General features: G+C 42.9%; 1 protein-coding gene across 3 annotated transcripts in view; it reads right to left on the reverse strand.

Moving 5' to 3' along the window:
• Positions 1-27,708, reverse strand: part of qki2 (QKI, KH domain containing, RNA binding 2) — a 27,827-nt gene continuing 119 nt past the window's right edge. The window contains exons 1-9 of one of the 3 annotated variants that reach the window (XM_008437238.3): positions 27,244-27,708; positions 22,357-22,505; positions 20,083-20,199; positions 15,706-15,849; positions 8,721-8,808; positions 8,224-8,508; positions 7,113-7,136; positions 6,344-6,421; positions 1-3,685 (exon numbers count right to left, since the gene is read on the reverse strand). The exon at positions 27,244-27,708 is cut by the window's right edge and continues 119 nt beyond it. In XM_008437238.3, the coding sequence (XP_008435460.1) occupies positions 3,663-3,685; positions 6,344-6,421; positions 7,113-7,136; positions 8,224-8,508; positions 8,721-8,808; positions 15,706-15,849; positions 20,083-20,199; positions 22,357-22,505; positions 27,244-27,385 (1,050 nt within the window). In that variant the 5' untranslated portion in view covers positions 27,386-27,708 and the 3' untranslated portion in view covers positions 1-3,662. Of the gene's footprint in view, positions 3,686-5,239; positions 7,137-8,223; positions 8,509-8,720; positions 8,809-15,705; positions 15,850-20,082; positions 20,200-22,356; positions 22,506-27,243 lie in introns of those variants that run through there. The other 2 variants (XM_017310945.2, XM_008437243.3) reach the window with 2 other exon arrangements.

The raw sequence follows: 27,708 nt of genomic DNA on the forward strand, positions 1-27,708 counted from the left end.
TGTTTTTTAAAAAAACCGTCTTAGACACACTTTTTATTCTTTAAAAAGGAGGCAGAGACAGATACCATTAAAGTGGTTAATAATCACAGAAGTGGTAACAGTTAGTAACCTAAACTTGGCACCAAAGAGTAGATTAATGTTGTACTACACTGTTAATTGTCACACTCGTCGTATACACAAAAAAAAGGCACAAAGGGCAAGCAATGCTGATCTCATAGGCTCAAAAAAGTTAAAACAGAGAACTCCAGTTTATCAGGAAATAAGTATTACTGATGGCACATGAAGGATAGTTTGACCTTAAACTGATTCTTTATCCATAATAAGGCATAATAGCTCTTATCTGAAAATGTCATTTAATGTTTTTTTTTTCTGGCGTACAAAATAGAATATAAAAATACAATATCAACTTGGTACAGAAGATATGACTGCATGGTTTTCTTTCATTTGAAGGCATCACTTGGTTTGAATGTGTGAAAGTTAAACTTTGCTTTTGGACAAAAAGCAGATTCACATGCAAAACAAGAAGAAAAAAAAATAACAAGCAACACAAAAAACAAAGATAAATTTAACACTGTTTTTGTTTTAAAGATGCTTTTTAGTTGCTGCATCATTACTTTAGCTCATACTTACAACTGCAAACAAAAGTATTGGCACCCCTACTGAAAAACACATGTAAAATATCTTTAAAGTAAATCATTTTCATTGCAGCAGCATTATCTCTTAATGGAAATTGCAGAAAGCTCCACTCTTTATCTTCAGTATATTCAGTCAGTGGAAAAAAAGTCTAATGTTAAAAAAATTTGGCCTCCATTTTTTTTTTTTTTTTTGCAGGTACAGTTTAGTTTCTAAATTGAAACTTTTAATTCATAACCCCTATTTAATGTTGTAATAGAGTTCAAATTTGACATGACCCAGACTTAATTCTCTTCAGAATGAAAGTGAAAAGAGAACATGCCGTTCAAATGAATCAGATGATGAGCCATTGTGAGGTTTACCAAGTCTCCATAAAAAAAGAAAAGATTAAAGATGTGCGAGACTTTAAATGGAGCTGTGATCAGATAAGGCTCAGCACAAACTTTTTGTAAGAAACTGGGTGCAAGGCCTTGCAAAATTTTTAAAATAAAGATTTGATAGACTATATATACTGTATATGATCCAAAGCATATCGTCAGATCAACACACTGGACCATGGAAGCAAATAAAAAGTATTAAGAATGCAGTAAGAATAGATTACTTTTTCTCCTTCTGAAAAAAATTTACTTAACTTAAATGATAAAACAATCAAACATTTTCACTGTTATGATACTGCGATATTGATAAATATATTCAAAATGTTTGCATGCATCTTTGCGAATGGTGCAAACAAATTTGTATGCTTCTGTATTTTGGCACAAAAAAAGGGGAAACAATAAAAATGCAGATTCATATTCCCTACATTCGTAACTCACCAAAATGAACCCCAAATGATATAATTTGGGGTTGGGCACAGAGGTGGTATGGGGGGCCAAAAGTGGCAAAATCAAATAGGTTGATAGAGAACTGTGATAATTTCAATAAAATTAGAAATGATTATATGTAGTAAGTATGTGAATGATTAAAATTATGTAAATGTGTCAATCTAACTCAAAACTCATAGATATAATTATTTGTATTATTCATTAAAGCAGTGGTTCCCAAACTTTTTCTCAGTGGTTTCCAAGCATTTTCTGGGCTATCTCTCCACCCCCATCTCATAGGGGGGTGGGGGATTCGACTTTTTTGGGAGGGCAAAATGAATCTACGTAGCTGAACATAGACAACATCAGTAGCCTACAGGCTACTTGTTAAGCTTAATGTGATGTATTGATATTAGCTAGTCAGCTAACATTACCTGCATCCAACAGCTTTACTCAACAGTCTGTTAGTTTTGGGGGAAAACTGTGAAAAATTCTTTGCGTTTTGCTGGTTTGCTGCCATGATTCTAACACACACCTGTGCAGCTCCGCACAGCAGCAGCAGGTCTCCTTCACTGCCGTACAGGTGTAAACCCAGCGTAAGTGTCGTAGCACTCATGTTGCGTTTAAAGGCGGCTCGAAAAAACAGGTTACCACATGTTAACAGATTAAACAGTTTTAACTGCTGATAAAAGTGACAGAGAAGACAGATATGGGAAGCGTGGAAGCCCCTACTGTATCAAATTGACATAGGAATAACAGAGTTGGCCATTCTAAGGTAAAAACCAAGCGCATCCAGTGTTCAGGTTTTTTTTTTTTCATCCAGACGGCTTCCCGCGCCCCCCCTGCAATGGCACGGCGGCCCCCCCATGGGGCGCGCCCCACAGTTTGGGAACCTCTGCATTAAAGTATTTTATAAGAACTGTGCTACATTTCATCACTGAATAATCGCAGCTCAACAAGTAGCCACTAACATCAGCAGATTGGCTAAACAGCGTAACTAGAAATCAGTTGCCTTGTTTTTAGCTGCATTAGATTTTTATGGGTGAGGATTCCAGAGTAAGATTAATCATGTATTTCATCATTTGTAAATTGAAGATATAACAAATTAAAATTTTATAATTTTTATTTTTATTTTAATTCTATACTTTTTAAAGTTCTGATATTTTATTATTGGATTTCAAATTTTATTGAAATAATCACATGTATATATGTTTTATATATTTTTAACTATAATTAATTATTATTATTATTGTTATTATTATTGTTATTTTTTGCATTATGACATTTTTGGCCCTCTGTTCTGCGTCAAGACTTTTCAATTCAAATAAAAGAAGAGATTTATGTGTAACATTGTTCCTTCACTCTCAATAAATAAAGGCACTGTTGTTCGAGGTCGTACAATACTGTACTGTGGAAAAAAGGCGAAGGCATCATTGTGAAAGGGACTCGGACAGAACTTTCCTTTTCTGTTTGAGGGTGTGGGTTTGTGTCGGGACAGCATGATCTGGCATTTAGGAGATCATTTTTCCTTGCAGGGCACCTGTCACTTTACGGTGAAAAGGGTTCTGTGCTGGCATTTTCCTTTTCTGAATGATGGCTTTTTCGGTGGCAAGATAGATTTTTGTTTTGTTAACATATGCATGTTTTAACACCGTTTGTAAATGTTACAGTGCAGTTAAAACTCGCTGAAAAGAAGCACTCACTAAGGGGAGAAATGCAATAAAATCTTAACACATGTCCCACAGTTTAGTGTGTATGGAGGGTTTTTTTGTGTGCTGATAAGTAACACCGGTATCAGTATAGTTACCATGTTATTAATAGTCATTATTGCATGGCATGGCAGCACAGCGGGACAGTAATCAGTTTAGAAAGCCCTTCTCCAGTTTGGGGCCCACCCCCCTTGTAAAGTCAAACAGCTGTCACAGATTGTAATTTTGATATTCAGAGAAGATTCTTAGACTGGCTTTGGGATTTTAGAAGGAAGGCACGTTTGGTAAAGTGATGGGAAGGGGCTGTGGGGTGGGGTCCTGAGGTTTATTCCCGGAATCGCTGTCATCTGGTTGGCTGGTTTAGATAGAGGCAGCAGCAGCAGCCGGCTTGTTCCCAATGTTCTGGTCTCTTGTTGGCTGAGCCGCGGGCCAATGAGCACGCCAGCGGGCAGAGATGGGTGGGTCATCAGTGGGCGGAAAGGTCAGAAGGTCAAGGGGCGGGGCGGAGGGGGTGGGGTCATGGGTTAGTTGCCGTGGCAGCTAGAGTTAGACGGACAGAGACGGACAGACGAGGAAAGGAAACAAAAAGGGCACATAAAAGGGGGGGACATAAAAAGAAAAAAAGATAGAAGAGAGATTAGTGTCAGCTAGTGGCGTCGGGATGACAACAAGGCAGATCTAGTGCGGTCCGCGCAGCGTGAGGGTCGTTACAAAATGCCTTCATGAGCACCGCAGAACCATTCACAAAGACTCGCATCAACCCTGGCGTGTTGACACAAGGAACGGCTGGTTAGAGATGCTCCCATGTGCTCATGGAGGCACCTGCAGGGTTTCCCCTCCTGCTGCCAGACTGCTGCTATAGTGACACTACTCATGCTAGCTGGGCTACGTCTAGCACAGACAGACAGTGAAACCATGGACAAGAGAGGGAGGCAGCATGGTTTCATGTGGGTGAGAGAGTGACCTTTATGTCCAAAGAAAAGTTCTCCAGGCCTTTCACTCACTGACAAGTAGAGCTATTGTTTAGAGCAGCAGGAGTCAGATCTGGATGATTAAGAGTTGTGATTAACTGATTATTGGTTTACAGGTCCATCTCAATAAATCAGAATATCAATGAAAGGGTAGTTTATTTCGGTAATTTAGTTCAAAATAGGTTTAATGCACACACAGAGAGATATATTTCAAGCATTTGGTTAATTTTGATGATGATTATGGCTTACAGTTAATGAAAACCCAAAAGTTCATTTTCTCAGAATATTATATTGTCCAAATAATCATGGAGAAAGCTGCTGACTTGACCGTTGTCCAGCAGACAGTCACTGAAATCACAAAAAACTCTGAGTGTTGTTGTAAAGTTTAGTGGAAGGGAAAAGTATGGGGGGATGGAGCGGAGAAAAATGCAGAAGCAACAGCGACAGCCTTTAGAAGATTGTGAACTGCAGTTGGAGTCTATGCTTCAAGACCCGGCATTGCATTCCTAATGTTAAAACCACACTTGCACCAAGTAAAAAGCTTTAGATTAAAGTCAGTCTTGTAATTTCATTTGGAAATCCATTTCCCGAAGTCTGGAGGAAGAGTAGAAAAGGCAAAGAATCCAAGCTGCATGAAGTCCAATGCGACGTTCCCACAGTCAGTGGGAAAATGTGATCAGTGGTTCATGCAAAAGGAGCCCCATATTCAGACACAGTATACTGCAGGCTTTTCAGCAGACTAACATTTCTGTATTAAAAATAATCTTTTAACTGGTTTTATGCTATGTTTCCTTCTTTTCAGAGGAAGCGTGTTTTTGGTTTTTATTCGCTGTAAGCCATAATTATTCCAACACCTGAAATATATCACTCTGTATGTAACGAATCTATAAAAAAATTTAGAAGTTTCAGTTTTTGAATTGAATTACTGAAATAAATCAAATTATCAGGGACACTCTACTGTACTGAGGTGCACCTGTATTGAATATGAAGTATTAGAGCAGCACCTAGTGCAGTAAAGACAGTGATGAGAGGTTAACAGATGACTTTAGAAGGACTTGAGGAACAATTTAACAATAAACAGGCTAAACTACAAGAATTTCCAGGCTTTGGTTTGCTTTGGAGATTTGTTTCAATACTCATCTTTATTGCCTTTTAGTGTTTTTTTTTTTTGTCCATCGTATACAATAGGAGCACCACTGCTCGCACACACACACACACACACATATATATATATATATATATATCTATATATATATAAATATATATATATCGTAGCTAGCTAATCCATTTCTCCATTTCTATTGCATATAACAGTCTGGAGGCCTGCGAAATCAAGAAGGTCACCTCATCTTAAATACACAGAGAAAAACACTGCCTTCATTGCCACCTTCGCGGTGACTAAAACAGTAGTAGCTACACACTTTGAATACAGTTTACATGGAGACACTTCATCTATAAAAAGCATATCATAAAACAAAACAAAACAAAAATTTACAAACTAAAAAAAACTACAGGTATTTCCAGGCAATTTTTTTTCCGTAAGCTTCATATAAGCACTTAAATCCTTAAAATCCCTATATACAAATTTATTTTTGCAGCTAAATACATGGTAACAGCACCACTCTGGCTAGGAAATAAATGAAAGATGTAAACAGTCCCAATGATAAAGTCCAGTGGGCGACTGATAAGACCACAAGCAACAGTATTTCATACAAAAGAGCTCGTAACACAGACTTCAGTAGTTATCACACGCTGTGTTTTCTCATGTTTTACTTTAACCGTCATGTAAGAATTGGGAATTACACAGGATTTAATTCATTATATATATATATAGATATAAAAACAACAAAAATATGTGGAAATCTAGTGGAATGAAGTTGAGTATAAATAAAAGTTTCCACAGTGTTTACTTGATCAGAAGTAGTACTTAGAAGGAGAAACGTAACGTTTTCAGAGAGACGACTCAGAGGAGTCACAAGGGCCGAGTCACATGAGCGGGCCCCGGCCCTGCGAGCTGTCCGGTTTGGGCAAACAGGTGAGCAGCTGTCACCTCCGCAATCCCATCACATATTTCACTTTCACACTTTACTTTGCCTGCTGCGATTTCATCTTTTTCTTTTAAGGCATGCCGTATTAAAGACTCATGTAAACTGGAATTGGTCCATTGGTCTGCATGCACACACACTAACACACATATACACATAGAGTGGCTGGTGAGCTAACTAACCTCTGTCTGTGGTCACTACCCTTTGGTAAGGATGGATTCTCTTGTCGTGGCGTCGTACCTTAGTGGTCATGGCACCTGCTAACAGCCATTGATATTTCCCCCAAAAACAAAACACAGAAGGGTTACTCATCAGAAAGACAACAGACAGTCCCACCCAAGGCACCAACGTCAGTGACACCAGGAATTTACAAGTTCTTGAGTCTGAGGGTGAAAAAGGGGGGAAAAAAAAAAAATATATATATATATATATTGCCTCTAAAAGAGAATCTTTTGTTGTTTTGTGGTCTTCTGCTCCCTAAAGAAAATATTAATCCAAACTGCTAGTTTTCAACTAACCTTAACTAGTAGATTCAAAATCAGCTTTAAGCAAAAGTCACATTTATAGCTCTGTGATCAAAACAAGCTTTTACCATATGTTAAATCGCAAAGAACAGCTCTAAAACATCTACAGGTTCACTAAAATGTGTTAAAAATTACAAGCGGAAGCTGAATTATTATAAAAAGGTAAGTAGTTGTCACACCACAATGCTAGATTGCTAATACAAACATAGGGAAATTAACAGGAATCTCTCATCCTAAAGTAGAAACAAACTGACTGTCTGCTCTGCGGGATAACTATATGTGTTTGTGTGGGGTGAATGGTGGTGAAGGGTGTGTGTGTGTGTGACGGGGAGGGGGGTGGGAGAAGATGAGGGGTCTCTGCAAGCCAGTCCAGGTGTGTGCTAGGAAGGGATTGCTATCGCTTAGCCTTTGGTTGGGAATGCCATACCTGCAAAAACACAGGGAGAAGGGACTGTTAGCCCAGCAATGAGCCTCAGCAGGTTTCTGTGTGTGATGTGGATGTATTACAAGAACTGGACCTTGGCAGCCAATCAGTGCCAGAGGCGAAAATGTTCAGTTCCTGATTCTGATACGAAACCAAGACCAAGAGGAAAGAAATAAGAGAAAGATAAAGTCATTTGTTTGATGCTCTTGAGTGCCCAACACAAAGTTTTTTGGCATCAATGGTAAAGATGTCAAAAGTTTTTAAATTCATTTCAGATTTTTTTTTTCCAAATATCCAATTACCAATATGAGAACTTTGTTCCCCAAACATTTAAAATAAACATATTTTATGTTGGCTTTAGGCCAACTGACCTGCGGTACACAGCAACAGGTTGGGGAGGGTGTGTGTTATCACTGCAGCCAGAGATAATTTGGGTTTATCTCTGGTGTATTGGATAAAATGTTGGATATACCTTCATAGAAATGGGCATCTATTCTGTCATTAGTTTGGGAACAATTATGAGCGCAATAAGGGCTGTGTTTTAACACAATAACATTAAACTCTTATTGATGATGTGTGCAGACCCAAAAAACCACAAGTATGGCTGTAATTGTTTCTTTTGCTGTTTTTAACTTTTTAACTGTTAGTTTAGTGAGAGCATGAATATTATCAGTATGACTCCAGGCAGTTATTTTGTAGCTGTAGCTATAGTGGTGCCCCTGCACTTCTTATTAATGTAACTGGTGTGCTAAAGTAGCATGTCTGATAATGTGTGAATAGATTTTTAAAAGCAGTATTTGTGTTTGTATGGGTATAAACTGTGCCGTTTATTCAGGTCATGGCTTACTGAATGTTTCTTATTTATATAATACATGAGAAGCAAAAGGAAAAAGAAGCAACAGAAAGATTTTACTATATTTCTATTGAGCAGAGAGTTTAGTAAGAAGCTCAAAGCTACAAGTGCTCCACCCTCTCTATATTCTGACTAACTCTACATAGTTGGAGTTCTGATTATCTGTTAATACAAACTGCTTTCATTGGAGTCCAGTGTCCAGTTCTCGTAATACATCCATTGACTATGTATGAGAGTGATAGACTGTTGATTGGTATTTACCTAATACTCCAGTTGAGTCAATCGGGTATTCCAATATGGAGGGCGTGAGTGTGTAGGGATACTCGTAAGGCGTGTAGATGATTCCAGATTCGGGTCCTTGCTGCACCAGTGCTGGATGCGGATTGGCTCCCGGCACGAGGGCGGAGCTTTGGATCTGACGGATCAGAGGCATGAGGGTGGGCGTGGTCACCGGGGCAGGGTTCCGCAGGGTCGGAGGCAGGACGGGTGTCGGGCCTGTGATGATCCGAGGCGCCTGAGGGGTCGCTAGCGGGAAGGCGGCAGTGGCTGCGCGGCGAAGCAAACGTACAATAACGCAAGTGTGCACACACCCACATGAGCGCACATACAATAGACAGGGAAGAAGAGGAGAGCACAAACAGTCTATTTAACAAGGGGAACAGAGGCATTGTTCATATTACAGTCAAGTCCTGTACTGAGACCCTTCCTTTGTCACCCACTCACCCTCCTCCACATGTTAACTATGAGGTCATGCTTACGTGTCTTGACATTGGCGTCTCTGTAGGTCCCATTGAGAATGGCCAGCTCCATCAGCTGCATTTTCTTCAGGTTGTCCTCTCCCTCAGCCTGCAGTGGCACAGGCAAAAAGAAAAGCACAATCAGATCACAGCGATGACTGACGCTCAAAGGCAAATGAAGAAAATGTTGTCAGGAGAAGTCTGGAAGTTATACAAGGTGCTGGGATTTGGACTGGTATTTTGAGATATATCAAAGTTTCAAAGGTTTTTAGATCAAATTTCAAAGTGCAAAAAGTAGAGCATTAAAAAATTAGCTTGTACAACGATCCCAGCATTTCTTGTCAGAGAAGGGATATTACCTGCATTAGGACATTTACTAAAAAGCAACTATTATATTTATAAGTTGTGCTATATAGGTACATTTAAATAAATTATAATTTCATTAAAAAGTCAATTGAAGGACTGTACAGTTGTTATTGCTGTTCTTTGCAACAATAAAGTCCTAAATTTCTACCGGGGCTACGCATCCTTTCCCATAATACTTCTAAACCCCCTCTAATGAAAGAAACTAAATTATTCAAAAAAATGTTGAATACAGATCTACAGCACAAATATTGTCATATGTTATTTGGTTACTTTGGTTCATTTGGACAATTATGGCTTACTTGGAATAAAAGTCCAATATTTGTACATAAATACAACAAAAATAATTTTCAAAACACCATCATGGAGGAGACCATTGACTTCACAGGTATCCAGCAGACAGTCCTATGAACCCTAAATAAGGAAGACGGGACACAAATGTCATTGCTGAAGAAGCTGCCTGTTCATAAAGTTTTATATCTAAGCACGTAAAAAGAAAGTTGAGTGGAAGGAAAAAGTGATCTTAAAACAAAGGGACAAAGGTTACAAGGATTATCACAGGTTTGAGTGTCATGAGGCGGTGTGGTGGTAGGTGAGGAGATGACGCTTAGGCCCAGATATGGTGAAAAATGATGAATTTAATGACAATAATCCACACGAGGAACAACAGAGAGCAGCACGGGAAACAGGCATCTACGGGAACAGACGACATAGATTGACAAGGACCCGACGAAGAACACAGACAACAGGGGAGACTAAATACACACGGGGCAATCACGGGAACGAGACACACCTGGGAGACAATCAACGGGGAAAGACGCAGAGACAGGACTAACAGGGAACAGGATCACATAGAAACTAGAAAATAAACACATAGAAACACGGATCATGACAGTACCCCCTCCTCAAGGGGCGACTACCAGGCGCCCAACAGAAAAAGTCCAACGAAAAACAACAAAAAACCCAACAGGTGGGCGGAGGGGCGACGGCAGGAGGGCCAGAGTCCAGAAAACAAAACCAGATCCCAACAGGGTGGGCGGAGGGGCGACGGTAGGGCCAGAGTCCAGAAAAACAAAAAAAAATCCAAAACGAAATAAGCACCGCAAAACCCTCCGGGGCCGACCACGGCACAGGAGGCAGATCTCTCGTGGGAGGTCCGGCGGGCGGCGACGCAGGAGGCGGAGCTTGAGCCGCGGTGGGCGGCGACGCAGGAGGCGGAGCTTGAGCCGCGGTGGGCGGCGACGCAGGAGGCGGAGCTTGAGCCGCGGTGGGCGGCGACGCAGGAGGCGGAGCTTGAGCCGCGGTGGGCGGCGACGCAGGAGGCGGAGCTTGAGCCGCGGTGGGCGGCGACGCTGGAGGCGGAGCTTGTGCCGCGGTGGGCCGGTCGGAGCGCCGGCTGCTGCAGGCGCTGGAGACTGGGGTCCGGGCGGAGCAGAGACCGTGGGCTCGGGCGGAGCAGAGGCCGTGGGCTCGGGCGGAGCAGAGGCCGTGGGCTCGGGCGGAGCAGAGGCCGGGGAACCGGCAGGACGGCCGGGCGGAGCAGAGGCCGGGAAACCGGCAGGACGGCCGGGCGGAGTCTCGGGCGGAGCGCCGGGGAGCTGCGCACCGGCAGCGGACTCAGGGAGCTCTGGCGGAGCGCCGGCTGCTGCAGGCGCTGGGAGCTCGGGCGGAGCCGAGGCTGTGGAACCGGCAGGACGGCCGGCTGGATTCTCGGGAGGTTCACCGGGGAGCTGCTCACCGGCAGCGGACTCGGAGAGCTCAGGCGGAGCGCCGGCTGCTCCGGGCGCTGGGAGCTCTGGCGGAGCGCCATCTGCTGCGGGCGCTGGGAGCTCTGGCGGAGCGCCATCTGCTGCGGGCGCTGGAGCTCTGGAGCTGGGAGCTCGGGAAGGACACTAGGGAACTCGGGAGGACGCTAGGAAGCTCTGGAGGGACGCTAGGGACTCTGGAGGGACGCTAGGGACTCTGGAGGGACGCTAGGGGACTCTGGAGGGACGCTAGGGGACTCTGGAGGGACGCTAGGGGACTCTGGAGGGACGCTAGGGGACTCTGGAGGGACGCTAGGGGACTCTGGAGGGACGCTAGGGGACTCTGGAGGGACGCTAGGGGACTCTGGAGGGACGCTAGGGGACTCTGGAGGGACGCTAGGGGACTCTGGAGGGACGCTAGGGGACTCTGGAGGGACGCTAGGGGACTCTGGAGGGACGCTAGGGGACTCTGGAGGGACGCTAGGGGACTCTGGAGGGACGCTAGGGGACTCTGGAGGGACGCTAGGGGACTCTGGAGGGACACTAGGGGACTCTGGAGGGACACTAGGGGACTCTGGAGGGACACTAGGGGACTCTGGAGGGACACTAGGGGACTCTGGAGGGACACTAGGGGACTCTGGAGGGACACTAGGGGACTCTGGAGGGACACTAGGGGACTCTGGAGGGACACTAGGGGACTCTGGAGGGACACTAGGGGACTCTGGAGGGACACTAGGGGACTCTGGAGGGACACTAGGGGACTCTGGAGGGACACTAGGGGACTCTGGAGGGACACTAGGAGGCTCTGGGGGAACACTAGGAGGCTCTGGAGGGACACTAGGAGACTGACGGCGCCTCGGCGCGGGGACCGGAGGCAGCGGGGACTGACGGCGCCTCGGCGCGGGGACCGGAGGCAGCGGGGACTGACGGCGCCTCGGCGCGGGGACCGGAGGCAGCGGGGACTGACGGCGCCTCGGCGCGGGGACCGGAGGCAGCGGGGACTGACGGCGCCTCGGCGCGGGGACCGGAGGCAGCGGGGACTGACGGCGCCTCGGCGCGGGGACCGGAGGCAGCGGGGACTGACGGCGCCTCGGCGCGGGGACCGGAGGCAGCGGGGACTGACGGCGCCTCGGCGCGGGGACCGGAGGCAGCGGGGACTGACGGCGCCTCGGCGGGGAATTCTGGAGGCTCGGGGAGCTGCACGCCGGCAGCGGGTGCAGGAAGCTCGAGGAGCTGCACGCCGGCAGCGGGTGCAGGAAGCTCGGGGAGCTGCACGCCGGCAGCGGGCGCAGGAAGCCTCGGAGGCCGATGGCGGCGACGACGTCGATGCTCCGGGACCGGGACCTCCGGTGGCCCAGAGCGATGGTGACGCCAGCGCCCAGTGGCCGGGACCTCCGGCGGCTCAGAGCGCTGGTGATTCCAGCGCCCAGGGGCCGGGACCTCCAGCGGCTCAGGGCGCTCGTGGCGACGTGGTCCCACACCTGGGGGGCAGTACGCCATACGTGCTCCCCACCAGGGACTCTGCTTGTCGTCGCGTTGGTGACCTGGATGTCTTGGGACCGGGACCTCCGGCGGCTCCGGAAGGCAGAAACGGCGGGGTCCATATTCGGGCGGGCAACGTATCAGCCGCGATCCCAGCCACAGGTTCGGGCTGGAAGGAGCTGCTCCGCCCTTAGACCTCCGCCGCGGCTTCCGTCTCCTGGGCAAGTCTAGGTCCGAGGGTAGGCCCAATTCCTCCAGCAGCAGCGGAGAAGGCAGGATCTCTACATCCTTATATAGATCCCGTTGTGCCAACTCCAACTGCTGCTGGATCCACGCCTCATGGGCCATAGCTTCCTCACCGTTAGTTTGGTCGGGTCCTTCTGTCATGAGGCGGTGTGGTGGTAGGTGAGGAGATGACGCTTAGGCCCAGATATGGTGAAAAATGATGAATTTAATGACAATAATCCACACGAGGAACAACAGAGAGCAGCACGGGAAACAGGCATCTACGGGAACAGACGACATAGATTGACAAGGACCCGACGAAGAACACAGACAACAGGGGAGACTAAATACACACGGGGCAATCACGGGAACGAGACACACCTGGGAGACAATCAACGGGGAAAGACGCAGAGACAGGACTAACAGGGAACAGGATCACATAGAAACTAGAAATAAACACATAGAAACACGGATCATGACATTGAGAGGATTATGAAGCCAAGTTCATTTAAGATTTTGAGAAATATTCACAAGGTATGGACAGCAGTGCTTAGAGACACCACAGACAATATCCAGGACATGGGCTACTGCTGACGGATTCCTTGCGTGAAGCCACCCTTCAGACCACAACAAAGTCAAACGCATCGTACATGGACGAGAGAAAACAGAAACTGGACTGCTGCCCAGTAGCCAAAACTCTCCTTTTAAGATAAAATTAAATGTATCATTTCATTTGAAAATCACGGTGCCAGAGACTGGAGGAAGAGTGAAGAGGACAATGAGGAAAAAATGAGGTCCAGTAATAAGTTTCCAGTATTGCTCACCATGTCTATCCCTGTTAGAACCGTAGTACCCTTCTTCTGATGCCTATACTTCCAAGCAAGATAATACCTCATGCCTAAAAGCTCATATCATCTCAAGCTATTTTTTGAACATCGCAACAAGTTTAGTCTAGCCCAAAGTCCTCCAAAGTCACTGGATCTCAGTCCAGCAGTTTAAAATATTATTTGAGTATAATAACATCTACAATACCACATTAAACCCAATAAAGATACAAATATGAAAATCAGCTAAATCAGTCAAAACTCTCCACTGCTTCCTACAGTGGAGAGAAGAATTTGGCTGAATGAGCAAATGACAACCCAAATCAATTGCACTTTGCAGCCAGCATCTCCAACTAGATGGGTAAAGAACAAAAAATCCCTCCTCCAAGGATGATTACCACAGGATACTATCATATTATCTGCAAAACTAAACTATGTTGTCAACAAACCACTTTTATCTATGTTAAAATCGTCAAGTCGTCTTATAAAATACACTGCAGTTTGTTCTTGTAGACTGCAGTTGAGTTAAGGTAGAAGCTAAAACGCTTGTTCACCACAGTACACAACTAACTATAGTGCTGCTTGTTTCAGTCAGATCCATCTAGAAACCCAGAAATCCTAATGCCCAAAAACACTCTCTTGATGATTCTGAAGATCCCACTGTGTTCTCAGATGAGACACTATATATATATATATTCTCATCATTAAGTTATAGATCAAATATTTTCTCCCTATGGGACATGCAACACCCAGTCACCCAGGAGCCATCCTGACCTTGATGCCTGAACCCCTCAGCTGATTGCTTTCAGTGTTTCTGGCTCTACTCTATGAGGAGGAAGCTCTATACAGGAAGTTAATTTTACAGGCTTGTGTTGGGACTTTATCTTTTCAGTTAAGATCTATATCTCATAAACATAGACAAGGCATGGGCACTCTCTATTTTTGGCTGCGCTCTTTCTTCAGCACAACAGACCAATGCAGTGCCAATATTGCCACAGACAGAGCCCAGAAACATCTATCCATCTCCCCCTCCATCCTGACATTCCATGTAAAAAAGACACAAGGACACTTCAATTCTTTCACTTGAGGCAGAAATGGATTCTCAACTTGTAGGGAGCAGTTCACTCCTTTCTGGTTGAGAGACATGGCCTCAGAAGAACAGACTTCCATGTTAATAGACAGAACTCTCTGAGGAACATTTCTGACACCTTGTTGAATCTATGCCAAGGAGGATCAGGGCGGTTCAAAAGCAATGCAGCAAAGTGTATCGTACAAAGTAGTTGTTTATTGTAGGTTACTTTATAAGACTTGGAGTAAAAACTCTGATTTTGTGAAAGTGCATTTTTTGTTGAAGGTCACCACGCCATGAGGTTCTCCTACCCGTACTAAAGCCAGTCACAAAACAAATCGCAGATCATTTGAAGCGGACTTGCCCGGAGCTCAAATCCAACCACCTCACCACACAGGACATATTCAGTGTCAAACACGCTTGCTTCTTAGCTCTAGTTACAACCCAGTGAAAAGCTTGACTGATTTACATTCTGAGTGAAAGGTCAGTTGGGTTAAACTAACACATATCATTGACTTTGCTCGCTGCTCATACAGACGCACACATGCACAAACACGGATTAACAGGTGCTCAGCTCCTGACGGCCTATAGACTGTGAGGGTTGCCTATCCTGCGAGGGAACTGGAAGTGACAGCTAATTGTTGCAACAGAAGCCCACCCCACTGGCCCTTTCAGCCTCTCTCTATTGTCGTGAATAATGAAGAGAAGAAAAAGGAAGGAGTCTTGTGATTACGAAATATCTGCTTTTCTTCATGTGAGTCAAACTGCGGATAATGAAGAGTGTGTGTCCGCATCCTCTGATGTGCTTCTTTTTAGTCCTCACATCAGTGAATGTGCATGTGTGTCTGTGGGGAGGCGGTAGGTGGGCCGGAGAATGTCAGAAATGTTGAGGAGTGCCATCAAAATGTTCTCTTGTGAGGACCCGAAAATCCCAAGAAAGAAAACCCAGGGAGCAGAAGGAATACTGTAGCCGGTAGTTGGGAACGAAGTAAGTTGTGAACGAGTGAAAGGAGTGATGGAGTGGGGAGAAGGAGTGAACAGACTCTCCATTCATTCCCTCAGCCTTTCAAACAACCCGGGGCTGCCATGGCAACCCCTTTATGCATGTTCCCTAATTACCCTAACCCCTTACACATACCCTCATACACACAAGGACACACACACACTCTTCTTAGACTGACAATCCCCTTCCCCCTTCCATGCATACCAACACAGTGAGCTCTCATCCAGTCACAGAGTGTTTTTCTGCAACGTTGCGAGTAAAACTTTGTGGTCCGTGATTTTGCTCCGGTACTCACAGCGGGTACGAGAAGTTTCTTGACCTCGTTGATGGCTCGCTGGAGCTTGATCTTGGCGCGGTTGTGCGTGTCCTCCACAGTGATCAGGACGTGGAGGTCCTCGCTGAGGTGCTCCCAGTTGGGCTTCCCTCGGTTCATCTCCTCCTGAAAAGCACACAAATGTTTTAAACACCTTTGATTTGAATGCGCCACAGCCAATCTCAGAACAGGATTTCTCTTCTCCTCTTCTTCTCACTTGGCTTGGTTTTTGGATCGCACACAAACAAACACGCAAAACACTCAAGGTTGTCTAATGCGGCTTTTGGAGGGGTGGGGGGGGGCTCTTGTCTCATGAAACGACCATGTTGTCCCTGAGTGGTTACACAAGATTGATGTTGCATTTTAGTGGACGTTCAGTACTCTGATTCTTTGTGTATTACTTCCCGAAACCTCCCATCTATGTAGTAGGCTGTGTACTCCAACAAGGTTCTAATGACCATTAGAAGAGACTCAAGCTCTCAGCTTCCCCATGTAAATTAACAGTAGGTATGGGCTATTTTTCTGTATATTTAAGACATGTCTTATTTGTATTTTGCCAAAAAGCTCAGTTAGGCTGCATTCACACAAAGACTGTTTACTCCGCTTTAATGAAACTCCAGATCATTTGCAGAGAACGTCTAGTTCATTTGGGTAGGTGTGAATGCACAATCAAACTGATGTGGACAAAAAGCAAACTCTGGTCCACCTGAAAACCTAAACCTTGGTTCTGTTGAAGTGAACTCTGGTGTGGTTTGAATGACTATGTGAATTCAAGCGGACCAGAGACCGTTCCAAAAGCAGGGAGCAAACTAATGTGTAGTACATTTTGGGTAAATACAAGCACAACAAATGTGCAAGTCTCAGGAGAAATGTCCCATGGTCTTTTGTCAAAGACAAAAGGTAAATCCTGCAAATACTAAAATCTCATGCCATTCCACTTTGGTTTACATTTCGTAAAGAAGGAAGATAAGCTCAGTGTCTTCTTCAGAGGTTTTTGTGCTGTTTCCTTCAGTGGTTCTTGGTCCAGGTCTCCACAAGCAAGGGGGGGGGGACACGTTTCTCAAAGGGTTTGGTTTGTTTGGCACAATGCACTGTGAAAGTGAACTGTATTAGCTGAAAATGCAACAAATGTTGCAATTTTAGTCCCCAATCAAACCAAGTCCATTTGGGTTTCACAAGGTCCTCGCTTATCTGAACAACTCTAGGAAAATTATGCAATCCCAGAATGCTAGCTGATTGGAGGGATAGAGATACAGACATTTTTTATATTCTATTTTCATCCTCCCAACTTCTTATCCAGCTCTATCAGTCTTTTAAAGAGAGTTATAGTCCTCCATTATCCGTGCTTATTTCCAATGAAAAACAACTAATAATTTGGCACTTATCCACACAAATGAACGATGACTTTCATGTGTCCAAGCGCGCAAGAAAAGATTAAACCACGTTAAAGTAAGCAAACACTTAGCATATCAGTTTAGATATGTTTCAGCTTTGTGGGACTTGTACCCAAAGTTTGGAAAGGATCCAGATGATAACAGCAGAAATAGGTCAACTGCCTCTGGTTGTTCGCAGATCCTGGTTAGTCGATGCTCTTTGGGAAATAAAGTATATTTACATTCACAGCAGGGAGTTGAGGTTTGCATCACAAATGGTGACTGAAGACATATGTGGAGACACATTCCAGCGCCAGGTGTGAACCTATGTACTCATAGCTGTCCACTTGTGATTGGATGACGAGAGATGATCAAAACCATCACCCTTAACCTCTGAAGATCACTCCACCCTCTATGAGGTTTTTTTTTTATCAACTGGAAGATAGTGAAGAATGTAAGTGGGTCATATAGCAGCCAGTTGTAGTCAAAGCAACGGCTGAAAATTGTGAATCTTGTATCTTTGCGTGGCCTTCTTGCAAACGGTTTCCTCTGAGGCTGTTTTGTCAAGTGAGATGTATCATTCTGAGGAACACTGAAAGTCAACATCTTTTTCTCTTCTTCCCCAGTTGCCTCCCACTGTGTCTCTGTTTTCCTTCCTCTCTCTCTCTGCATGTTTCTCTGTGTGTCTCCCTCTGAGGGGCGTGCAGGGTAGGGAATGTTCTGGAGAGAAGAAGAGAGAGAGCGAGCGAGAGACACAAGGGAGGGGGGCGGAGGTGGTGGAGGAATGCTGGACTTGCTCCACCTGCCGTTTGGAAGAGCTGGAGCCGACTCCGTCCAACAGCAGACACCAGGGGAGAGGAAGGGAGGACAGATGGACTGAACACCAGGACAGGAAAGCAAAACTCAGCCCAGAAGGATACACAAAGGGTCTCGCAAAAGTATTCACACCGGTTGAAGTCTTTTGCATTTTGGTATGCTACAACCCCAAACATTGATGCATTTTATTGTCATTTTAAGTGTTAGGTAACTCACTGTATTGCATAATTTCAAGGTGAAAATAAATGTTTTCCAAATATAAATCTGAAAATTATGATGTGCTGGGATGATGCATTCATCCCGTCTGAGGAAATACTTGCAGAGACGCTTATGTTGCACTTACAGCTTCTGGGGTTTGTCTCTTCCAGCTTTACACGTGTAGAAGCTGAGATTTCACCCGTCCTTTTTTGCAATCAGGTTGAATGGAAAGCATCTATAAAAATAAATGCTCAAGTTCTGTCGCAGATTCCCAATTGGCTCTAGATGTAGACTTAGACTCGGCCATTCAGCCACGTGGAAATAATTTGATTTGACCCCTCAAAGGCTTAAAACTTGACCAAAACTTGACACTTAAAGGCTAAAGGCTTGACTTCAGCTGATCATGACGGACTGAGGCACTTTACCTGACCCTCAAAGAATTGAGAGCCGCCTTGGACTTGAACTGAAAAACTTGAGACTCAACTTGGACTTGCTACTCAAAAACTTTAAACTTCGACTGGTCTTGATGCGAAAGACCAGAAATTTGGTGGAGCTGTCCCTGGATTACTTCAACATACGGCAAAACACTTGAGATCGGATTAACTTGAAACATGACATGGTCTTTTCTATTAAAGACTAAAGGCTTGAAGTAAAGTTGTCCCTTTGAGAATTGAAACACGACTTTAACTTGTCGTGTTCACATCTTTCTTTGAAGCTTCACATCAAGAAAAGATGTGAAACTTCACTTGGTCATGCCGCTTGTAGAGAAAAGACACAATCTTGCTCCTCACAATTTGAAACTTGACATTGATTTGCTTCTCACAATTGTCTCTTAAACTTGAGACTTCACTTGGACTTTTAACATATGAACTTGAGACTTGACGTGGGGTAAAAAACATGAGATATGAACAGTTGGTCAACAAAGACTTGGGACCAGGCTTTGGCTTTCTCTTTATCAGCTTGACTTGGGGTGAAAGGTAAGTGACTTAACTTGGACGTCTCCCTTATAAACTTAAATCCGACTTGAACTTTACCTTCAAAGACTTGACTTATAAAAATGAACTCGTGAATATTACTGTTCAGCACTGATAGCTGTACACAGAAGGGTGGTAGCATGGTCAATCCCTAGCTTCATTGGTCCACTCTCTATTAGAACCAAAGTGTAAAAAACGTTTACACTTTCGTTCTATTAAGAATCTCTTCTCTTTCAACATTTTAATATTTGCCAAAAGAATCCCTAAACATTATTGAGGCAAAGATATCTGACCTGTACAGTGGACCGCCAAGTATTCATGGTTCAGCTTTTGAGGATTTATCTGTGGAACATAGCTACAAATTCCTTGTGGAAAATTGTGCCTATTAGTGAAAGTTTTGTCATAGAGGAAAATATTCAAAATATTCAAAAGAAAATGCATCTATGGAAGTAAAAATACCAAGGCACATTGCTACTTCACACAAGCAGCCAATCCAGGAAATTTTCCTGGATTAGCTGCCCACACATATGGAAGACTGTAGATATTAGTCTCTGTAGCATAAAGTTGTTATGCAAACAGTTTTTCCACCTGCTGATGATTCATTGGTACAGCGTTAAAGATGAAGATTATTTTCTTAAAACTCAAGTCAGGAACATGCAGAACAGAGTACCAATTGCCTAAATGTGACATACATAAAGAAAATATAGGCACAAGTTTGCCAACATAACTGTTTTAGATCCAACATATAATGATTTTCAAAATTACCTCCATTGATGCATAAATGTACATGTCTATAAACTTGTTTTAGTAAAAATATCTAATTTAATAGCCAATCAGATGTGATACCTTTAATGCAAGTAAAAAACTATATTCCTGTACTTAAGCTACTCGTTGGTCAGAGGTGACTGACCAACGAGTCAGCTCGTTGATCTGCCCAATGACAGTATGTACATTGGAAGGAGAAAGTGTGCACCTTCTGTGTTTATTAAAATCCTTACCTTCTTCTTGTCTCTCATGGAGCCCTTTCCTCGCACCATAATCTTGCAGCCAGTCTCTGCCTCTAGCTGCTTGGCTGTCAGGCCACGTGGGCCCAGGATCCTTCCTACAAAATTGAACTACACAAAAAGAGTAAAAACAAAATTACAAAATGAACAAGACTGCATGAGAAAAGTAAAGCTACATTAATAATACCCCTCAGAGCAAAACTGTTTGTTTTTTAAGGGATGAATTAGTACAATGATATCTTTTAAGTTTGTGGAGCTGTAAAGTGTTTGTGTTAGTAGGAGAGACAAAAATAGCTCATTATATGTGTGCTGGCTGGTGTTGGAGGCCTGACAAGTCACCGTCGTTCTCTTACCCTTATCTGTCACTATGTCTGAGTGATTAACTTGACAGGTGCCCCTCTGTGTGTGTGTGTGTGTGTTACTTCTTTGCCATTAACCCTATGTCTCTGTCGGCTTCTTTCATAACAATTGGTCGGCCTTGTCCCGCTTTAATTTTTCTGTCATATTCTCTCAATGTGTTCTGAAGTTTACGTAGGTACTCATTCAGACCCATTCTGACCCCGTCTGCTCACCGCAATACACGGATCCAGACAGAGGAACTGCTCACTAAATTTAACCTTGATGTCAACGGTTTTCCAAAGCACTCCTGCGTGCGTCCTGTTAGCCTGCCGTCATGTGAATCAGGACAGCCCGGCATTGTGGCGGGTGATTGGCGAGCTGATGCGTGGAGAAAATCATGTGAGCCACGCAATGTGGATCAACCAGCTCATACTGAAATCCCTACAGTGCTGTGAAAAAGTATTTGCCCCTACACAGATTTCTTCTGATTTTGCTTTTTATACGTTATAATTATATGTTTCAGATCATCAAAAATAAGTGTATTATCAGAGAAATATAACAAGATTTATTAGAACAAAAAAAAAAACATTTTCTGATGATTATTTAATTTTTGAAGGAAGAAAAAGCTATCCTAACTAATCTGGTAAAAAAAAGTAATTGCACCCAAACCCAATGTTAGCAGCAACAGCTACCATTAATTGTAATAACTTGCAATGAGTCTTTTACATTGCTGTAGAAGAATTTTGAGATTATTGTTTTAATTCAGTCCCAATATGACTGTTTTGATCAACAGTCATATTCAATCAGTTATTAGAATATACGTCCAAATGAGTCTCATTTGTCAGATTAAACAAACGATTTAAAAATAGCAGCCTTTAAGCAGGCGTTATACGTACTTTTCATTAAGCCCACATTTCTGTTTTTGATAAAGATTTTTTTATTGGTCTGAAATAATTTTCTAATTTTAGATGTTTTCATTAGCGGTAAGAGGAAAATCAGAACGATGAACAGAAATAAAGGTTTTCAAACATCCAAATGTGTGCAATTAATCAATTTAATCTGTTTCACTCAGTAATAAAGTTAATAAAATAAATAGGCTTTTCAATAATATTCTAAATTATTGAATGGGTCTGTAAATTAAATCCATGTTTTTACTGGGCCACTCCCAAACTAAATTTCTTTCAGTTTGAGTGTTACTAATTACTACTAGTTTATTTAAAAAAACAGCAGCTGTGAGAAAGTGCTGTACAGATAAAAATCAATAAACATTCAAAATATAAAAATATAAATACAGCTGATGGCTTCATTAAATACACCAAGTGATCCATGTCCAAAAGCTGTAAATGTTCCCACAGTCATACAATCATCATCATCTTTGACTTTTGGGTTTATATTTTCTTTTAGTTCGAAAGCTGAGTGAGATATGGTTTGCTTTTTATATTTACCTGAAGTTAAATTTTACATTAAAATCAGTTTGATGATCTCAAATATTTAAATGTCAGAATGAAACTGTAAGGGGGCAAATGCTCTTTTAAAGCACTTGCACGCTGTTGCAGTGCAGTTTAAAGTATCACATTTCGGATGAGTTTTTTTTTTCAGTAAATCACCTTGTGTTAACCTTAATCTCACAAGTTATTTTATTTTACTAAATCTAATCCCAGTAGAGTCACTGGTCCTGATGCATTATTGACCCATTTAGCTCTAGATTACATCACTGGGTGTGAGCACTGATGATCTCAGAATGAAATCAGCTTTTAGATAAAATTTAAAGTAAAACGTCCCCATGATTAACAGCCTCGCTGACTGCCTGGCACTCTTTCTGTAGCTTGGAAAGGATAAAGAGACAACAGACCAAAGTAAACAGAAGCTCTCCTAAAAAAAAAAAAAAAAAAAAAAGGGGTCAAAGGTCTCAGATTTTTGTCCACTCACATCGGGGTACTCTTTGACAGGCACGTAGAGCTTCTCCTGCAGCTGAGCAACAGGTCCGATGGCCTCGGGGAGCTCCTCCATGTCCCGCCCGTTGAACATGCCACCATTTAGCGTGTCGTTGTACATGTCTTTGCGCACCCTGCCGATCTCTTTGAGACAGAGATCAGAAGAAAAAAAAGAGAGGTTATGTTGAGTGAACTGAAGAGGTTTCACATTTCTTTCGTCAGACTGTCCGCTGCTGAGGACGGTGACTCACTGTCACCAGTATTAAAGGAAGCGCCTAGTGTGACAGCTGAAAGACATACAGGAAGACAATCATACTCTGCACCACCATGTAGAATCTGACTGCTTTATGCTTCACAATAAACCCTGCAGCATTGCAGCTAATTTCCCTCCTGTTCCGTTTTTCTTTTCTCACAGGATATTAACCCAATACTCTGTAAACAATGTGAGAAAAAAAATATTAACTGCAATATTTTTTTGGTCATTTTCTTTACTGTTTATTATCTGTTTATTCATAGACCTTCATGGTGACATCTAGGTGTTAGGTATTTAATATATTTTGTGGTATTTATATTTCAATACCACAAGAAAAAGTATTCAAAGCTGTTGCTGCAACAGCCAGAGCTACACAAAACAAACACAGTTCTAAAAATACAACATACCCACTAGAAAGCCTACTGCTCTACCACAGTTACCCCATTGGTGCTGCTGAACAGTACAAAGTAACAGCATTTAATCTTACTTTGAAATGTAAACACAACATTTGCTGATAGAGATGAACCAATCAGGTTTTTGTAAAGCCAATACCAATACTGTTTTGCCTTTGCAGCTTGACCTGCTGCTCCCGACTTTGATCGATTCTGTGAAATATTTCAAAAAGAGAGCTGCAAGGTCTTTAATTGTAGTAAATCATACAGAAAATTAAGGAGTTACTGGATTGGCCACCAACTGACTTTCACTGAACTGAAAAAAATGCAACCAAGTATAAACGTTACCACAAATTAAGGCTTTAAAACCACTTAAAACCTATTTTTTCATCAGTTCAAATATCATTTTCATGAAATGCAACAAGTAAGAAGGTTTTTATTTTTCAGGCTGTTTGGAAAGCATCACAACAACTCTCCTCCCCCAATAGTCTATATTTTATACACAGTGCATCTATCAAAATAAAAAAATTATTATAGGTAACATTTCTCATTACTAAACAGTGTACAGTGACCCCAGGCCTGTTTGTGGTTCAGTATTTGCTGACTTGTCTGTGGGACATAATGGCAAATTACTTGTGGCAAATTCTCCAATTGCCAATTTCTTTTCAAAAATAATTGAAAGAAAATATTTGAGAAGCTGAAACACTAAAGTGCGATACACCAGGAGTACCATTCATTTCCCTTGATGTTGATTGTCTGTATCGCCAAATAATTAAAGACTTTAGCTAGGCTTCCACTTGTATTGGTATATTAGGGTATAACTGAAGTTTGAATAATAAAAATAGGCAGTTATATGTATTTTCAGATGGGAGTTTAAGTATTTGGCTATGGTCCAAGTAATAAATAACAAACAAACAAACCAAAAAAATCTATGCCTATCTATCACCAAACTGATTTGATCTCTGGTTGACTGATGAGTGCATTGTGCACCTCAATGTCTTGATAATCTCACAGAGCCAAGAATGTATTAACAGTTCAAAAAGTAACAACTGAAACAATTGTAACTGTTTTTCTGGTTGGAGATGTCATAAAATACTGATAATTGTAGCTGTTTTCACAAAACGTGCATCTTGTTAATGCTAAGCGACATGGTTATCGCAATCCTTACTGAATGTCTCTTTTTATGTAAAGGTATCTGCTCACAAACAGGAGTATGCCTACCTTGAAGAATACTACCAAGGTTTCACAGTATTGCTCTATAAGGTGGATATTATTCCACCTAAAATAGCTAAAATAACTAAAATAACACACAATAGAATAGTAATATTTTTGTCTTTATGCAACAATATTACTAGATTAGACTTGGGACTAGCCGGACTAGCCACTATGCCTGAGAGAAAAGTGCAGTAGACTTCTTTTACTCAGCTGGTAAGCAGTTCAGCAACATGTGGGGAAGGAGCAGTATCACTCCACGCTGAGAGCAACTCTGGTCACTTCTTCTTATATGCTGTCAAGCAAATTTTTAATCCACATGAAGCTTACGACTGAAATTTGTACCTTCCAACTTTAAGGCTAATATTTTGTTTTTTATTTCAATGAAACTTAATTGTAATTTGCTCTAAATTTCCAAGTAAAACCTATTTTAATGTAAAACCGTGCTTCCTCAGTGATCAAGTCGGTGGCTCGAGTTTGCGGCAGTTGCACCAGCCTAAACGAGACTTATTTTTGTCCGTCTGTGCGTTTTGTTTACGGTCGTCTCAATGACCGATGCTTGCCCCTGATACCTTTGTAATGACACTCCAGCGCAATAATAACTGACTACAGCACTGCACAAACACACACAGCAGAATAGCTGCCTTGAGTCGCAAATATCATCTGACCTAAGCAGGCTGACACCAGGCATGTCTCCCGCCTCTCTGAGTGATAAGCCTGACCATAATAACTATGGTATGACACTATAATTAAAGCCAGAGCCACAGTCACAACGATGATCCTCTAATAACCTATTCAGACCTGTCCCTAGTGAAAAAAAAGCAAACAAGGAAAAAACAGCTATTAAAACACAACCTCAGACCTAAAAATCTGCACAGGAAAGCAAGGCCTGCTGTCACCCTTGAGTTAAAAGTAGCTACAGGGAAACAAGAAGTGAAAGAAGAACAAGAGAGTCGGTCGAAGCAGCGAACAATAAAGGAGTGGCAGAGGGGCCAACAGCAACAAACTTTATCTCTACACTTAACCTATCCGTGGATTAAATATTTTAGCGCAAAGTGCTCTATTATTAACAATACTGTGCATAAACTTTAGTCTTTTGCGCACAGATCTCATCCCTGAAGACAAAGCCATTTATACTGACCACGGGTGTCGCATTATCACGTGTGAGGAGTGAACATGCTCAGCTGTCAGTCCTCAAAGGCATGAAGCTGACCTATTTGTTGGGTTGTAGAGGTCATCTGAGTGACTCTGCTATGTCATGAGACTTGTCACGGAGCACCAAGTCGGAGCCACTACGATCCAGATGCGCACCAACAGGTCTGTAAGTGGCCGCATTCAAAAAGGGGAGTACACACTAAAACGCAAGGAAAGCTTGGGATTTGGGGTTACAGAGATATATGCATCTGTGTGTGTGTGGTAGTGTGTGCAGCTACATCTGGTGAGATGCGGTGGATATCAACAAGTGGACTGTATCGGCAAGCTGTGCACGCAACATGACTCGAGGCCTTGTAAGAAGCTACAAATCAAATATTTTACACATTCACATGCTCTCGTTCCTGCACAGGGATGGGCTGCAGCATTCACATAAGCCTGCTCATTAGGTCACTGGGAAAGACTAACAACTGTCTGTTTGTTCCCGTCACTGTGTGTTTGTGTGTGTGTGTGTGCGTGCGTGTGCGTTGAAGAGAGAGAGACAGAGAGAAAGCAAAAGAGAGAGTAAGACAGAGAGAGAGAGACCTGCTGTTCTTTTCAGTGTATCAGAAATCTCGCTTAAGATACAGATTTGCAAAACTACATGCATGCTTTGAATGAAAACAGTCAGGAGACAACTGATAGCTTATCACTGGGATCAGTTTTTGGGTACAACTCTGCTGCTTCCAAGGATTCAGTGAGTAATCCTGATAAAGACCATTCAGTAAGCTCAGTTACTTTTAGGATAAAATATTACTGAACAGAAGTACTTTAACAATCCCACTCTGGGAACAGGCAAATATGAATAACAGCAGCTAACAAAATGTGAAGGTTAAAATTTGTAAATACATAAACATGTTGATGGATGTAGACTGTAAAAAAAAAACGTGAAATGTGTTCAAAATAGAAATGAACCAATCAGTCTTTTTGAGGCTAATACCAATTTTAGATGTTGTTTGAGGTCTGACTTGCTGATTGACACTTCAAATACTGCCCTGCTACTGTTTCTACAGTCTGAAAGTCAGAGTGTCCGAGACTTTCTCGGAGATTATAGTAATGCAGCGTTTCCCCTCCCCCACATGTTTCTGGGCACTACTGGTCAGCGAGTGGAAAGGCTTGAAAACTTTTTTCCTTGCTTACACAAAATATAAATGTAGTTGTCTTGCTGGAGTGTCCAGTTTTATTTTATAAGTCATATTGAAATCCAAGCAAATGTTATGAGGTAACATTATAGCAACTTTAATAACTATTATGTTATAATATTTTGGCAGCAGTGGGGAAAATTGTTGCCAAAGCTCAACTAAGTCCATATATGTAAGCTACAGATGAATCAATCGGGTTTCTGCTTGTCTATACCATTTTGTGTGTGTATGTGTGTGTGTCTGCATAAGTTTGATTTTTGTGTGTTTTTCTTGTTAGAAAGAACAGCTACACATAAAAGTGTCAAAACTGTGCTATGGATCCTTTGATTGACTTAGTAGGTTTGGATCCAACAGAAAACGAACAACAAGATCCCTATTTATACATCAAGACACACGCCCCTAAACTTTATTTTTAAATCAAAAATTAAGTTAAAGTGCATGCTATTATGTGATGTAATATTAGAGAAATGGTTGGAGTTCTTAGTTTTGCTACATTTAATCAATAGAAACTCAAACTTAGGATTTTTGGCTGTGATCTGCCAATAACAGAGCAGAAGAGGAGGTCAGGTGAAAATTGTCCGATTCCGATCTGTGATTGATTGATTTGTTGGTGCAGCTCAAGTTTTCATGAAAGTGATGGGTTCGCTCCCCTTGAGGTTTGATCTGTGGCAGCGCTGCTCAGGCTCTCTTACCTTCATCCAGCAGCCGCTCCAGATGCGTGAAGATGCCGCTGAAGTTGGGCAGGGAGCTCATCACCTTCCGGTCGTTCATCAGCTGCATCAGATAGTCCGGGTTGGACTTGGGTCTTTCCTTCACCTCTGTCTCCCCGACCATGGCTTTTGATTCGGGTGACCTAGCTAGCAGGGAAATCCTACCAACTTTTCTTTTAAATAAAAAGCGACGATCCCAGGGGAGGGAAGGGGGGTTCCACCAGCCACGACCAGCACACCACCGGATCAGACTCAACTCTCAGCTCCGGGTACAGCGGACTGTCCTTCGGTTCGTCAGTCTTGTCCTCTTCAACGGTTCTCCCCCCCAACCCCGCGGCTCGGCTCTCTCCAGAGTTTTGAAAAAGTTAAGGGGGGAGTTTGGCACTTGTTTGACACTTCGGACGCCTCCGCCTTGCACTCCTTCTGCTACAGAGCTACCATCAACTG

This window comes from Poecilia reticulata, chromosome 19, assembly GCF_904066995.2.
Source record: "Poecilia reticulata chromosome 19, P_reticulata-male-v2, whole genome shotgun sequence".
Taxonomy (NCBI): Eukaryota; Metazoa; Chordata; class Actinopteri; order Cyprinodontiformes; family Poeciliidae; genus Poecilia; species Poecilia reticulata.